This window comes from Staurois parvus, unplaced genomic scaffold (genome assembly GCF_062004578.1).
Source record: "Staurois parvus isolate SC_StPar_1 unplaced genomic scaffold, SC_StPar_1.0 ptg000430l, whole genome shotgun sequence".
Classification (NCBI taxonomy): domain Eukaryota; kingdom Metazoa; phylum Chordata; class Amphibia; order Anura; family Ranidae; genus Staurois; species Staurois parvus.
This window is the reverse complement of record NW_028318226.1, coordinates 3,103,189-3,120,161: the sequence shown is the minus strand read 5'-3', so window position 1 is coordinate 3,120,161 and position 16,973 is coordinate 3,103,189. Positions and strand designations below refer to the sequence as shown.

The following is a 16,973-nucleotide window of genomic DNA, read 5'->3' as shown; positions in this document are numbered from 1 at the left end:
AGGACAGGAAAATAAATTTATCAAATGGGACCCTGAATCCCCTAAAAAAGAAAAAAACACAAACACACTTGACAGGGATTTACTATTCCCTACATAATATAAAATGGAAAAAAAGAAAAAAAAAAAAGCTTTAGATATACTGTGAGTCTACCAGTATATGCTGTAGTGAACAGAGCAGCATATCATCTTAACAGGACAGAGAACAAGAAAGAACATGTTTGAGAGCTCTGCTTTCCCATTTGGCTATCTGTGACATGTCATTGTGGGTGAGGTGGCATACTTTTCTACCACTATGTTTTTCAACGGCAGATTGGTGGGCATGTATTTGCTGCTTTTATGAACAGCACTGGATAATTAGCTATCTGTCGGCCGATCTGACTGGTAATCGCCATATACCAAACTGTCATTAGAGACAGATGCTGGGACAGAGACGCTGTACCGAGCTCATCCATGGAGCTGGTTACCATGTGATCGCCTTGATTTGTCTGTTGGAGTTTCTTTTAGTGACACAGGGATACTTTTTCTTAAACCTTTCATGTCCCCCTCCTCTATTACACATACTATCTCAATGCTGTCTCCATGTGACCTGTATATTTATGCTTTCACCTCCCTTATGCTGCTCATCTGAACATTAACCCTTTCATCTCCATCCTGCCACCGTATGGACCAGTACATTAACCCCTTCACTTCCTCCTCCCTCTGTGTATGACCTGTACATTTGATGTATCTAATGCACCAATTCCAAAACATTTCTGCAAAGAATGAGATCACTTTTTAGTGTCTACTTTTAAAAAAAAAAAATGGTCATTTTGGGGGTTTACGTACTATTCTGGCATTTTTGTGTTAACATAATAAGGGAAACCGCTTTTTGTTTTTTTTTTTACTTTTTATAGTAAAATATAACAGTTAATAAATACTGCTTAAAGAAATCTTTCTCTCCAAAAAAATTATATAAAACTTATTTGGGTACGTTGTTGCATGACAGAGTAATTGTCTGTCAAACTATCACAAAAATATGGAAATGGGCTGGTAATTAAGGGGTAATACAGGTTAGTACACAAGTGATTAAAGTATAACTAAAGTAAATTTGTGATTTAGTTTTGGATAGAGTGGAGAGGATTGAGAACACCGGTCAGGTTTCTGTTTGTTCCCTCATGAGGGAGATTCACCCTCTAATTTTGTGGTGTGACCAAAACAGAAATAGAGGGGACATCATCCAATGAAGACCCTAGTTGTGGTGACATGGGTGACAACCAGGGATTTCCTCTCACTTCCTGTTTTGACTATTGGACGGGAAGTGAAGGGAAATCTTCCCAATGGGACGCAGATGAAAAAAAAGAAACTTAAAAGGGTTATAACCCTCCCCCTACTATATCCAAAATGGGGGAAAAAAATGCATTTAGTTCTTCTTAAATGTAGATTTAGTAATATGTGGGCTACCTTCTATAAACAGCTTATCTATATCTCCTTGATAGCTCCTACCTTGCTCATTTGCAGTTTACCATGACCCTTGCCAATGACGTACCCCATATACTGGGCATTCTCCTGAACTCTGGGGTGATGACACTTTCTTGGCAACATTTCATCCGCAAAATCAGACAGGCAAATGCTGTTTGTAAAAAGATTCTGCATTACCTATTAATTTTTGCCATTATACAGTCATCTTTGTCAGTTACTATTTGTGAGTTTAGATGCCTAAAATCATATTTCATGCTCACCTGCTTAGCTTGGCTGAATTGCTTACCCTTCATAGAAACAATTCAGTATTTCCAGTACCTTTTGTACCACCAGCCCATTCCTCTTAGATTGTAAGTTCCAAGGAGCAGGGCCCTCCTAACACCATTGTATTGAACTGTATTGTTTCCTTTTATTTTGTAAAGCGCTGAGCAAACTGTTGGCGCTATATAAATCCTGTATAATAATAATTCTGTTACACTTTATCCCTACAAAACTGTGTTTAATATTTGAGTCTAGGTCTATGTGAAATATGCATACGGTACTATGGTAAGACTCTTGATTTCCCTTTAACAGGAATGGGACCGTAAAGCTGAGGAAGCAAAGCGTGACTATGAGAAAGCCATGAAAGAGTACAACAAAAATGCCCCTCCCTCTGAAGTTTCCAAAAAGTGAGATGCATTTGCTTTTTTGAGGTTACAATAGCCCTGTTTTTACCCAGTGATTTACTGTCTTTAACCTGCTTTTTTAATAAGGGAGAAGAAGCAAAAAAGAGAGAAAAAGACGCCTGGGAAGACTGAAAAGAAAAAATCTGCGAAAGCTGCCTCTCCTGCAAGAACACCTGTTAAAACTAACACAGTTAAGAGCAAAGAGTTTGTATCCAGTGATGAGAGCTCTTCAGATGAAAGCACACAGAAAAAGGTTAAGCTTCAGTTACAATATTCTTTTATTTTGTTCCACTGATTTAAAGTAGACCTGTTATTTATCATTAGGTTTAATTTATTTTGGGAGTAGACCACCTTTTTATTAGGGGTAAAGGATTTTATTCAGTTTTGCACTGTGAACGTTAAAGCCTAATTATTTTCGCTGCTGTCAGCTTTTTTTCTTATCTCGGGAAATCAAGGTGGTTGAGCTGAGGGAAAACTTAGTTTGGCATACAAGGCTATTCTGAAATAAATCTAAAGGAAGCCAATGATTATCACTTTTGTGACCAAAAGTGCCTTTTTCCTGTGAAGGATCAGAAATGGTTGCCAGTTCAGAGACTTATCTAGGCGATGGCCATAGGGAAGCGCAATCTGTGGGTATAAACAGAAAGAGGAATGTCTCTGACAGGCTAAAAGGGAGATCTTTGAACCACCAACAGAGCCAAATTTAGAATCTATGGAAGAAGAGGTAATTTGACATGGGAAACCACATGAACCTATCCCCTGAACAAAGGTCTTGATTCAAGAGTTAGGCGCCAACTGTCTCTTGAACAGGAAAGCTAAGGCAGAGATCTGACCCTTAATAATACTGAGGGGAAGATGCTTGTACAGATCCAGCTGTAGAAAGGAGATAATCTGTCCCTCAGCCTCTCCTGGGGCAAAAACTTTTGGGCCTAAAGTAAACATTGCAAAAAGTGGACATGCGCACCTCTAGCATTGTCAGACAATGCTCCTCTTTATCAAGTCCTGGGCTTTAATACCATGCTGTTAAAGCCAGTGACCACAACGCAGATATGGATGGTCTGGCAGGGTCCAGTGTCATATTCATTCTTAGTCTTCTGAAAATGTTAGTCAGTGACCTGAAACAATGCAAATCTGATGTTATGTCTTTCACTTCTGCATGTTTCTTCAGTTCAGTGACTAAATTATTGCAGCCAAGAGCCAAACCAGCATTTTCAGGAGGTGACCCCAACTTCAGCAGCCTTTTTAATATATCTCAGTACAATTTCCGAAGTAAACTAAAATATTTATTTCTTTATTGTACAATAGACAGCTGAGTTAAATGCTCCCACCTTCAGGTAATTGTACACTGGGAAACAGCTGATAGGACCATCACAGAACTCCTCCCACTCCCCGCAACTTAATTTTTTTGCTAGTGTCCTTATGTGATGGCTTTCTCCTCTATTGAGGGAGCTTATAAGTTTTACTTGTGTTTATTTGCCTGAGTGGATTCTCACTTTAGATACCAAGCTGCCCACTACTTGCACAGTTTCGGGATCAGTGCCCTTGGCATGTTGGAGGGACTGTACCGCAGCGGCTGAATCCAAACATTGTCTAAAGTACAAAGGGAAGCCCCAAAAGTAGGGTCCACTCTTGAAGCCACATTACAGGTCATCCCTGCTTATCCCCCAGTAGGGGGGCTTCCCTCCCCCCTCCAACCCCCCACCACTTCCAACCCAATCAACATGCCTTCTGTTTAGGCAAGCTGGAATTTTCTTCCTCCTTAGATTAATTTATGAGTTAGCTTACTGCCCTGTGGTGTAGACCTCTAACCAAAAGAGCCACGAGAGACACTCCTACCAGACGACCCCCCCCCCTTTCTGAGGGAGTGGAGGTTGCTGATAATGAGGAAAGTGATCCTTTGTTTCAGGGGATTCTGGCCATGAAGAGGCTGCTTCAGCAGGTCTCCCTAAATTCAGAGACGCTAACTCTGTTTTGTTTGATAAGGCTGGCACTTTTTAAAGTTGAAGCCTGGAGGGTATGTTGCCTTTTCAGAGAAAATTTGGATTCCTTTTATCAAGGAAGTCTACAGGGACGGGCAAGCTCTTACCTTTGCAAAAAATCAAAAAAAGTGCCTGTGGATAAACCTGCAGTTTATGGTTCTTGGAAGCATTCCTTTGGAAATTTGGCCAGTGGACTTTCTCAGCCGCCAGGAATCGGATTAAGGTGAGTGGTATGAAGGATAGAGTTTTCCCCATTACCAGTTACAGCACAGTCCACCATATCCAGTTTTTCAGCGCCAAGTTTTTTTTAAGTCTGCTATCTAGTCCTTTGTTCATATACTTACAGAGTTCTACCAGTGGCTGTTCAGACGTCTGGTGGTTCCATTTTTTTGGTTAAGATCTTCAGGCTGCTGTTTGTGCTAGGGTTCTTAGAACCTGAACTGTGGGCCTGCTGGTGTTTTTCTTGCTCTGTTGCCCACCCCTCATTGCATTGCTTTTGGACATCTCTGTCTTCTATGAATATGCCTGTATTGTACAATAAAGGAAAGGGTATTTTTGACTTGTCTATAAATTCCCTTCCTTGAAGTACAGGACACTCCCTTTCAGTCCGTTATACTTCAATTCTCTCCTGTTTGTTTAAAGATCACATCAATGAAAGATTTTGGCCAGGACTTTGATCTCTCTGACAGGCTCCGTGGTACAACCTGCATTTTGAGGATCTGACCACCTTCCAAAGCAATTAGAGCTCTTGCCTGCAGCTCTGAGCTACTTTGGGGACTTATTTCTGGATGACACTCAGTTCATCTCCTGTATGAGTCTCCTCTCAGTCAATGTGAGGAAAACTTTGCTAAAGTGCTTTTCAAAAACTGCTGCTGTGCATGATCTTCAAGGAACAGCGTCTTTTAGCTACCTTGGACACCCTTATTAAGCATGTCACACAAGGGTAAGGTTACTCATCAGTCCCAGTAGAGAGCCTCGATATTCTAGCCTAGAATATTTACCCTTCCACATGGGGCAAGAAGAGTTTACTTTCACACCTCAGCTGCCAAACGCAAGCTCAGTTCATCTGCAAGTTTTGGACTCCAAAGTCCCCAAACCTGCACATTAAATTTTCTTTGTCACAAAGGGATTGCTCCCACTTTCCAACATGAGGGGGATGTTTGTTAGCAATTGCAGACATCTGGCCAGCCAGCATCTCGGATGCATAGATTCAGGAGGTACTTTCTGGGGCTACAAACTAGATTTCTGCTCTCTTCCCCTTCTTTTTTTTTTTTCATGTCTTCCAACCTACCTGTGTCACTTCACAGATTTGCAGATCTCCATGCAGTCCTTGGTGGTGTTTTTACAGCCAAGGCATCCTCACCCCAGTAACTGCAGTGTAACTTTTCCAGGGTTTTTTTTTACGGCCTGTTCAGTGTGATCCATGGCTTTATTTAGACGTGCGGTTGGGGCCCCCCAGCAAAAATGCGCTGTTGAGTTGTGTTTGTGCCACCTGATTAACCGCCCCCCAAAGCTGTAGGCAGCAGACGGGGGTGTTTACATGCCACGGTTACGAGGCTTCCCTTCACACCCACAGCAAAGTTCACCTAACACCAACATGTAGCAGGTGGCAAGCCTGCTGAATGCTACACACTAACGCAAATGGGGAAGTGCCACAAATGCACTGCGACCACATGCATTGCACATAGTTGGGGCACATTTTGTCCACAGAAATGTTGTTAAAACAGGCAGAAGAGGCATCACATTGCTTCCTCACTGCCTGTCAGTAGTCTCTGAAGCACTATTCAAACTCTGATCAGGCTTCAGAGGAAAGGGAGATTTGGACAGATTTGGACACTTCTAAACAGTCTAAATGTGTTAGTTCAAGCTTGTAAATTCTGCACGGAATTGGCCAGATCTGTCATAGGCCTTTTTCACCAGGAAAAAAATTTGGCCTCTGTGGATTCCAAGGCTGCATACCTACGTGTCCTTAAATATTTTTTTTCCGCTATTTCTTCACTTTGCTGTAGGCACTCAACACTTTCAATTTGTGGCATTACCATTCTGCCTGTCTTTGGTACTGTCGTTTTTCACCATGATCCTGGCCCCATGCTAGCCTTATTGTGCTGTGAGGGAATCAATCCCCATTGTGGGATATCTATACAGCCTTTTTGCCGATAGCGTGGTTTAACCAGACCTTAAAGAGATTCGGCCGAGTCCTCAATCAACCAAAGCCAGTGCTGGACATGCGCTTAACCCAGATTTTTTTTTTTTTTCCCAGAAAAATTGTAACTTTTCATTTATAAGCTTTAGACTCTTCAGTTCAAGAGTCATTCCACTCTGCTGATGCATGGGAGTTCTTAGGCTGATACCACCTCTGATGCAGTTCCATTTGCCCTGTTCTCTTCCAGACACAACTCAACATCCAGTCATCATGAGACAAGTTTCAGCCTTTAGTCAGACCCCCTCACCAAAGGGAGGGAACCACAAGTCTTGCCACGGCATGAGAATTAAAAAGAATACTGTCTATAGCAGAACTTCACATTGCCGTACAGTCTTATCTACACTTTACATACCCTGAACCTCCTTCATCGTCTGCTCCACAGGATCAAGATTAAGGGTATTCCAATGATCCTCATAGCTCCAGACTGATATGGCTTCATCAGATCTTCTGTCCCATGGTCCAGTTTACCATCCTCTTTCATGGCCACCGGCTTTACCAGCTTGGCTGTTGAAGTGCAGCTCTTGAAGGACAACCCTAAATTGGTAATTCCCACAGTCCTGAAAGAGCAGAAATTCACTTCCCACACATGGAAGTCATATTTTGCTTAGTGCAAAGAAAGAAAGAAAGAAAGAAACTTTAATCCCAGAAAATTCTATGTGGGAAGAATTCTGTCCTTTCTGCAGTTAGGCTTGAATGAACAATTGGCCCTTAGTTCTATCAAGGGCCAGATATCTGCACTGGGGATCTTGTTCCAAACAGTACTAGATACCCATAACTTGATCAAGATGTTCGTACAGGTTTTCTCCCCCTGTGCATTTCTCAGTATCTGTGGTATCTGAATTTGCTAATATTGGCACTTAAAAAAAAATCTGTCTAAACCATTAGGGGTATTCACCTTTTTATTCTTTGCACAAGCTTTTTTTTCTTGTTGTCATAACCTCTGATAGGTGAGTGTGTGATCCAGCAGCCTTATGTAATGCCAGAAATGGTACTTTACAGGATAAAGACAAGGTGACGTTTAGGAACAGATCTTTCTTCCTCCCTAAGTAGTTTTGGTCTTTTGCCTCAACCCCTACATCGTTCTTCCGTTCTTCTGTCTTGTGCCAGTTCATCAGGAGTTCTCCCTCCATTACCTGCATGTAGTTTGTGCAGTGCCTCACGGCCACTGCTTCTATAGGAAAGACGGACTTTGTCCTTCCTGATGAAGTAAAGGGGAACCTACCTCCCATTACACCATTGCTCGGTGGCTCGAACAGATTAGCATGGTTCAAACCGTTTCTTTCAGGGCAAATTCCACTAAATCTGTAAATTTGTTTTCCAAGTTTTTACTAGGTGGATGTTCAAGCCAACTTTGGTGTAGCCCTTCGGGCAGCTCTTTGAGCCGCAGTCAGTACAGGGCTTCTCAACCCAGGTGCCATAAAGAGCCCTCAGGGGTGCTGCGGCAAAGGCAGAAAAAACTGCCCCAACTAAGGCAGGCAAACATTTTTTACTGCCGACTCAAGTTTGTTTTTTTGTTTTTTTAACTGCAATGCTGGTCTTGTGCCTTTTACACAGGTATGTAACAACCTGTGGGATTTTATGCTTTGCGGGCTGCCTCCAGCCAACCAATGATGTCACTGGTTGCTAAGAAGCACATCGCGAGCCTGCCCGGTTGATAGGGAGGTACAGGTCAGCTGGGGCTGTCTGTGGCATTCTCATCTCCTCGAGACTTTGGAAGCAGTTCTCCTCTCCCACCTTCTTGGAGGTGTGGCCACTTACTTCCTTCATCACACAGGTGGCTGCTATGGCTGAACCAGCAGATGAAGATGGAGGAGCAGAGAGAGTAGCCCTGCACATCTCCCGTCATCTCCAGTCTTGCGGTAAGCGTCTTCACTAACAAGAATTTCATGCTTTCACTCACTGACTGACTGACAGTACATATTGCTCACCGACTGACACTACATTCTGCTAACCTGCCCTACCACTGCATACTGCCCTATCCTGGCAGTACATTCTGCTCACTGATTTCTACAGGCACAAGGTAACTTTGCGTCACAACCTACTGACAACTTAATTCTGCCTCACAAACTACATTTAGGGTTTGTTCACAGCAAGTGTGGTGCAGGAACACATACAAAGTGCTTTTTCCCACAGAACAGAAAAACAAGCTGCTTTTTGCAGATATGCTGGGGTGCCATTAATTAGTGGCACCCCATGCATCTAGCAAATGCATTCGTTCACCCCTGCTAAAATGCATGTTACCACAGTACCATGCGTTTTTGTGCATCACAATTTTAAAAACAACAGTACCTTCTTTGCTTGTTTTACGCGCATAGCCCATTGAAAAACAGGACTGGAGTGCGCATGCGCAGCTGACGGCACAGGACATGCCTCCCTGAGGCTCCTCCACGCCGCAGGGAAGACAGCCTCACCGCTGCATGATCCAGCCCCGCACCGCTCCACGAGCTGCACCGATCGGCAGCGCAACCCCCCGGCCACCTGTCAATATGGTCAGGGGGGCAAATAAACATCAAGCGGCGCCGCCGCATAAGCCAATAAAGGAGGCCCTTGCTCGTGCCTCCTCCAAGATGGCCGCCGCATCGGAGCACCACAAGAGCCAGCCAGCCCTATCCAACCCTGCAGCCCTGCAAACGGAGCAGCCAAGCCGCCCAAGCTCTTCAGAGGGTGAGTCAGATGATGACACTGCGACCCCCAAACATGCCTTGACGCCTGACCTTACTACCCCTGACATTCTAGCTCGCTTTGAAATAATGCTACATAAGGCCCTGAAACAGACCTCAGACCGCATAACTAACCAGCTGTCCAGGGAAATCCGTGAGTTGGGGCAACGCACTGCGGACCTAGAACAGAGGGTGGACGACCTTGATGCATCTCTCCAAACGCAAGGGTATGAGCTAGACCTGCTGCGTGACGAAAACGCTATACTTCAGGCGCGCTTAGAGGACTTTGAGAACCGGACCAGACGCTCCAACGTGCGTATTCGTGGCCTCCCCGAGTCAATTATTGATGTCCAATCTACAGCTACTGCGCTATTCCAAGAGCTCGCCCCCGCTATCCCAATAGAACGCCTCGAGATGGATAGGGTTCACAGGGCACTAGCTCCAAAGCACACTGACGGCCCACCGCGAGACATCATAGCTAAACTTCATTTTTTCCGAACAAAGGAGCAACTACTACAAGCCACCCGCAATTCGGAGTCCCTCCTGTTTCAAGGTCACCATTACCAGCTGTTTCAGGACCTTTGCCCTACTACCATTACCAAACGCAGAGCTATGAAACCGCACTTGCTAGTGCTTCAACAGCATAGTATACCATATAAATGGTGCTTTCCCTTTGCGGTACGCTTCCGCCATCAAGCCCGTGACCACGTATGCAAGACTACTGACGAGCTTCAGGACGCGCTACGAAACCTCCAGCTGCACCCTCCCGCTGCACAAATTGAGACCTCCAGAAGGCGTTCGGCGTCATGCTCACCGCAGAAATCCCAGCCGTCACGAATTCCTAACCTAAACGCACACAAGCGGGGACGCTTTTCCTCTCCTGCTCCCTCACCGCAAGATTCAATGGACTGAATCCCGTTGACCACCTTTGATCCTTAATCCTGCTCCTTATGTGGTGGTCCGTTACCACCCACACAGTCGCCACCCACAGGGTTTAGTCAATTGACTGTCTACCTGACTGCCGTCGTTGCAACCTTGTATCCTTATACTGGTCTGTTGTGCTCCAGTTGTTTTTTTTTTTTTTTTTGTGTTTTGTGGTTTTTTTTTTACCTAAGCCTGACCAGCACCGGATACATGCTGCCCAGGTTGGGAATCATATTGGTCTATTTGGTTTGATGTTCGCCATGTTTGGACTGCTGTTGCACCTTTACCTCCCCTGGCGGACCCTCGGTTCCGGCGTTTCGGTTGGTTTGACTCCGGCCTCTCTGGGGCTGGGCCAGGCTGACTGGGGCCACCGGCGCCGGGGCTCTGCGGGCTTTTTGCTTGTTGATTTTGATGCTTTCTTCCTACCAGGATCACTTTAATATGGCTTTGTCTACATGCTGTCTTCCTAGCCGCCTGCGTTTCTGCGCACTCACCACTGGCCCCCTTGGTGGTCCATTTTTTACACCACCTGGGCTACATCCGCTCCCCGGGCCACCAGGTTTTGGGTGCTCCCGGGGACCGTTGTTTTTTTTTTTTTCTCCTTTTCTTCTTTTTTCCCTCTTTCTTGGGGGGTTTTTATGTCCTTCAGAATACCCTCCCCTCCCCCCATCCCCACCCTTGCTCTCGCATACGACTGCACGTTAAAGCTTAGCTCGAGTAACCGCATACCCTCCCTGCGCCAAATTGACATTACATTCCTCCTGATGGTACCTCACTGTCCGCTTACCCATTGTTTGCTCTACCCATGGGTTCCTTGAATATTCTCACCCTGAATGTTCAGGGTCTTAACGTCCCGCAGAAGCGCAACAAAGCATTCCGCTCATTTGCGTCGCATAATGCGCATATAGTCTGTCTTCAGGAAACACACTTCACTCCTACCTCTATTCCCAAATTCTTTGGCCCTCGTTACCCACAGGTCTACGCGGCCTCTGCTGCCACTAAGTGTAGAGGGGTTTTAGTCGCCCTCCACCGTACAACTCCTTTTAAGTTACAAACTGAGATTAAGGATCCTGAGGGTCGTTATATCATACTGGTTGGGCAGTTGGTGGACTTTGAGGTCACCATAGCCACGTATTACGCTCCAAACCAGGGTCCTCTGCCGTTCCTTTCCCACCTCTTCTCGGCTATAGATCATCATAAGCGAGGCACGCTCATAATCTGTGGAGACTCTAACCATATAATATACCCCTTTCTAGATAAATCCCCACAATCACCTTCTCCGCGCACCCCCAACCACTCCTTCCAATCCATACTGCAACATTACTCATTGGTCGATTCCTGGAGGGAACTCAATCCCACTAAACGCCAGTATACTTTTTACTCCCACCCACATAAGGTTTTTTTGAGAAAAGATCATATTTTTTTGACCGCCAGTTCTTCCCCCCGCATCTTAGCTTCTGACATCCTACCGATCCCTTGGTCGGATCACTGTGCGGTGGTCACTACCATTGCTTCTTTGGCCCCAGCTCCCCCTGATCTCTCCTGGATCATTAACGAAAGCCTGCTGGCTGACCCAGTTTATTGCTCAGAGATAGCAGCTGCGCTTAAGGACTATCTCTCCTTAAATCAAACCCCTGATATCTCCCCCCTTCTACTATGGGAAGCACACAAACCAGTACTTCGCGGACTCTGTATCAGCAAAGCCTCCTTCCTGAGTAGAGAGAGGAGGCAGAAACGCCTCCTCCTTGAACAAGCTTATGACCAATCCCATGCTGCCTTCCAAACTTCCCCCACCCCTGCTAACAAAGAAGCTCACGAGCACTCCCGCCTAGCCCTGGATCTCTTCCTCACGGACCAAGCCGAGTTCTCCATCCGCAGATCTCGACACAAATTCTACACTAAAGCCAATAAACCTGGCACTTTCCTTGCTCTCTCTCTCCGTAAACTAGACCAAACTGTTAGACCCATACGGTTACGGACCTCAACTGCGAATCTCACTAGCAACCCCGAACGGATTCTGCACACCTTCCACAAGCATCTCTCGCGCCTTTACTCTGCCTCCACGCTCTTTGACTCTTCCCAAGCTGAAGCCCTTTTTGCTTCCCTTCCTTTCCCGAAATTGGCTGAGAATCACTTAGGAGCACTGGAGCGACCTATCTCAGTAATTGAAACCTTTAAATGCTATCAATTCCCTAAAGCCCCGTAAACGCCCAGGACCAGACGGCTTTTCTGCCACGTATTATAAAAAGTTTTCCCCCATTCTCACGCCTGTTATAACTAATGCGTTTAATGCCATACTTTCAGGCCATACCTTTAACTCAGATACAGTGCAAGCCAACATCTCTATGATACCCAAGCCGAACTCAGATGACACGCAATGGTCCAATTATAGACCAATCTCCCTTCTTAACGTAGATGTTAAACTCCTAGCTAAAATCTTATCTACTCGCCTCAATACATGTATTGGATCCCTAATCTACAATGATCAGGTCGGCTTCATACCAACCCGACAAGCGGGGGACAACGTCAGAAGTGCATCCCTTTTAGCACACTTAGCCAAAACTCGCAATATTCCTGCTTGCTTCTTGTCCTTGGATATACGGAAAGCGTTCGACACTGTCTCGTGGCCATACCTACACTATATATTGCGCCGATGGGGTTTTGGCCCGCATTTCTTAACCTGGATCTTTTCTCTCTACCAGGGCCCTTCGGCCAGGATCAAATACTTAGGGCATCGATCTGCTCATTTCCCAATTATGCGTGGCACCAGACAAGGTTGTCCCCTATCCCCTCTGCTTTTCGCATTAGCTATAGAACCGCTGGCCCTATTGATTAGGACTGACCCGGATATCCACGGACTTGAGATAGGAGGCACCACACATAAACTGTGCTTATTTGCAGATGATGTCTTACTTTTTCTCACCTCCCCCTTAACATCCACACCTACTCTTCTTCAGCTACTTGATAGGTTTGGGATGCTCTCGGGCCTCCAAATAAATCCCCAGAAGTCACTTGCACTTAATATTTCGCTCCCACCCAATGAACTTAACCATCTAAAATTGATCCTAATGACCAAATGGTCCTCCCTTCCGTTGGCTTGGCTGGGCAGGATAGCTGTTGTGAAGATGTCGATCCTCCCCAAAATCCTTTACCTTTTCAGAGTTCTCCCTATCCCAGTACCTTCTCACTACCTTCGCGTATTGCAGCGCCGTATTTCCTCCTATGTTTGGGGTAAAGTCCGCCCCCGTGTTCCTTGCTCTACTCTATACCGACCAAAAATTCATGGTGGTCTGGGCCTCCCTGAAATTAGCAAGCATTACCAAGCGGCGCATGTAGCACAATTGCCAAAGTATCATGCTACCAATGAAACCCCACAGTGGGTCATTCTGGAATCCATTGAGTGCGACCCCTTTAGTACAGGAAACCTTCTTTGGCTGAGACGTGTTGATCGCCGCACGATTGCGAATCCCATTACCTCGCATTTTTTGTCCCTCTGGGATAAACTGAAGTCCCGTTATCTCCTACAATCATCACATAATCCCCTCCTTTCATACCTTCGAAATCCAGCCTTCCCCCCAGCCTGGTCCGCACCACACGTCTTTGCTCGCTGGTCTACGGCTGGTCTCACCCAGACCCGACACTTCGTATGCAGGAATAAATTCAAATCCTTCGCCTCATTATGTGAATCCCATAACCTCCCTGCCTCTGAGATATTCAGGTATCTGCAGCTGAAGCATTTCTTTGCTCCGTACACAACGGCACATAACCCATCACCTACTTTGTCACCTTTTGAGCGAGCTTGCCTCAGGGACCCCCATAGACGGGGCCTCATCTCCTATTTATATTCCCTCTTCACAACTTCAACTACCTCAGCGTTCCCCTCGTATACAAATAAATGGGAAGTGGATTTAGGATGGCAAATTGACCCCTCAGATTGGGACCTTTTTGGTCCAATACCAAGGAGTCGTCACAGAATATTGTGGCCCTGGAGACCAATTACAAAGTTTTGACCCGCTGGTACCTAGTCCCGGCTAGAATTGCGAAATATACCCCTGATTACCCCTCAGTTTGTTTCAGGGGCTGCGCAGACCTGGGTTCTTTTTTTCATATTTGGTAGGATTGCTCCATCGTCCGTGCATTTTGGGTGGAGGTTTTTAAAATATTATCTACACTCAGTGCCGTAACCCTCTATCCCGATCCATTAATCGCGCTTCTTAACCTGCGACCACCTGGCATCTCTAAGGCGCATTTCAAACTTATTCTACAAGTCACCACCGCAGCCAAGCAGGTTATCGCTAAATCATGGAAATCTCCCTCGTTAAGTATGACTGCAGTTTCGAATAGGGTCACTCAGGCAATGATTCACGCAAAAATAGAAGCCACTATCCTAGATTCCATCCCTAAGTTCAAGAAGATTTGGAATCCCTGGGTAGAGCATTTCCTCCCATCCAATTTTGATGACTCCCTTCTCAATCCGTAATCTGCATCTTTTGTTTGACGGTACCATTCCTTAACCATACTGCGGGTTTCCCCCTTCTCCCCCTATTGTGCAGCCGTATGCCCCTTCCCATCCTTCCCCCCCATTTTTTATTCCTTAACTGCCATTTGATAGTCCTCTTTATTAGTGATGCCTGACCTTGTATTATTGGGTTTCTTACTGTGCAATTAATGTACACCTTTAATGACCCATACTTTTGCTTATTATTTTGTACTGTTCCATGTTAAAAAATAAAATTGAACAAGAAAAACACATGACTGGCCAAAAAAGGGCATGCATGCTCGGATGCACCTGGTGTGCCCTGAGATTGTTTTAAACTCAAGGGTGCTTTGACCAAAGAAAGGTTGAGAAACATTGGGTTAGTATTTTGTTGCTGTTACTGTTGCTTTTCCCTCAGTAGGACTGCTTTTGGATGTACCAACAGGCTTTGAATTCCTGTGTCCCTCATTAAACTTTAAAGAAAATAGGATTTTTGTACTTGCCAAAATAAATGTATTTCTTGCTTTCTTTGAGGGACATGGGTCCCCAAAACTAAGGCTTTTTTGAAGTAGGCAGGGGTTATGCCTGGATGGCACTGTTTGCCTGTGTTCAAATCCTGTAGGTGGCAGTATTACCCAGCAGCAATTGAATTTTGCTGTCCTCTAATGAAATCAAGAATATATTTTATGATTCGTACAAAACTCTTTATATCTTAATTATATTGTACAGGACACAGAATACACCATGGTTATAGGCATGCCCCTTCATGAAAACAAGAATAGATTTCATAATTAGTACAAAACTCTTTATATCTTAATTATACTGTACAGGACACAAAATACACCATGGTTATAGGCATGCCCCTTCAGGTGATCAGATACTGGCAAAGTTTTAGGAGGACGATTCTAAAAGCTGTATCTTATGTGGTTGTAAACCCTTACGTATACACTAGCTTCAGGTGATACACAAACAACAAATCCTGCTATTTTAGTTGTACTTGTTTATCTGCTGCCTTCTCTTCTCTACAGCCTCCTATAAAATGTCACGAGAAAAACTTTTATAATGTCCCTAATCTTAATTCACATGCGCAGTCTTATGGCTGAGAGCTGAAGTTTACTTGCAAAGGGTGCCTTTCAAATATGCCTTTCCAAGCTGTCTGTTTGAAGAAGTTGAAGGTTTTACTTCCACAGTGGAAGGTCCCAAAACTACCCTCTTCAGGAGCCCTTAGCACCTACATGCACAGCACCTGTCTGCTCTAACCAGGCTTCAACTTCAAAACTTAAGTACAGCCCTCCCATTCAGTGAGACGCTTGGCCTACCAAGGCCATCGATCCTTCCTCATAGCCTTTTTTACAGCGACGAGATGCCCTTACTCCTAACATTGGGGTACATCTGTTGCAGTTTGTCACATGTGCCCCAAATCTATGGATGCAATTGGCAGTTGACAGCTCACCGCCTCACCATTTTTTTTTTTTTTTTACTTTCAAATCAGCCAAATGTTGTAAAAGGTAGTCAGATTTGTAAAAGGCTCTGAACCACCTCTTCTCCGAGGGAATAATTGTACCAGTACCGCCACAGGACGTATTCAGGGAGTTCTAGTCAAACGTGTTCATGGTACCAAAGTCCAATGAGGTATCTGTCCAATCCTTGACTTAAAATCCCTCATTTTTTTTTCACTAATTCCACATGGAATCTTTCTGGTATCTGTGGATGTTTGAGAAGCCTATCCATGTTCCTTTTTACCCACTTCATCTGTGCTTTCTGCGCTTTGCATTGGCAGACAATTACTTCCAGTTTGTTGCACTGCCATTTGGCCTATCCTCTGCTGCCAGAGTGTTCACAAAGGTCTTGGCACCTCGACCTTTCATGCGCAAAACTCAAAGCACACAGGTCATGGAATCTCTAGATGTCCTTCTGAAGAATCAGAAAATATCCAATACGGATTCGGAGGCTCCAGATCTTCAACTGGGTGATGAATTTCAACAAATCTCTCCAGCCTTCTCATTGCTTGGAATACTTGGGTCTGGTCCTAGACTTATCCCAAACAAAAGTCTTTCTACCAGAAAAGAAGGCTTTCTCTAGGAGCACATGCTTGAGAATTGAGATCCAACAGACTTCCCCTCCTGAGATTCTGTATGAGAATTCTCAGGCTAATTGTAGCCTTCTTTGAAGTAGTACCGCTCACCCAATTCCGTACAAGAACTCTCCGAACTCGGCCTGGAAAAAGCCGGCTCCTTCTTCTCTTGATTTACCCTGTCCAGCCATGTAAGGAATTCCATATATTGGTGGATCACCACTCCAGCCTCAGGCTTCTAGGTCTCTGTTCAGGCTAATTTACACCTTCTCTCCTGTGTGAATCTTACCTCAACTGCTCAAGAAATTAGAGCAAAAGTGGAAAATTATTCTAATTACATGAATGAAAGACCTACAGCCAGGTCTTGATCAGAAATTGTCATTTTAGCACTCTGAAAGGACAGGTTTTGTCCTTGCCTATTATTTTTCACAGGCCTCTGGCTTCACTCTCCCTTGTAAGAACCTTTCTTTAAGTTGTATCTCGTATTAGGCCCGCCTTGCAGCACCTCGTTCTTCCTTAGGCTCAAAGGTGGT

General features: G+C 45.0%; 1 protein-coding gene across 1 annotated transcript in view; it reads left to right on the top strand.

Moving 5' to 3' along the window:
- SSRP1 (structure specific recognition protein 1) overlaps window positions 1-16,973 on the top strand; it is a 102,860-nt gene that overhangs the window by 84,183 nt on the left and 1,704 nt on the right. Inside the window, exons 14-15 of the mRNA XM_089687584.1 lie at window positions 2,032-2,126; window positions 2,211-2,376. Of these exons, the coding sequence (XP_089543710.1) occupies window positions 2,032-2,126; window positions 2,211-2,376 (261 nt within the window). The remainder of the gene's footprint in view (window positions 1-2,031; window positions 2,127-2,210; window positions 2,377-16,973) is intronic.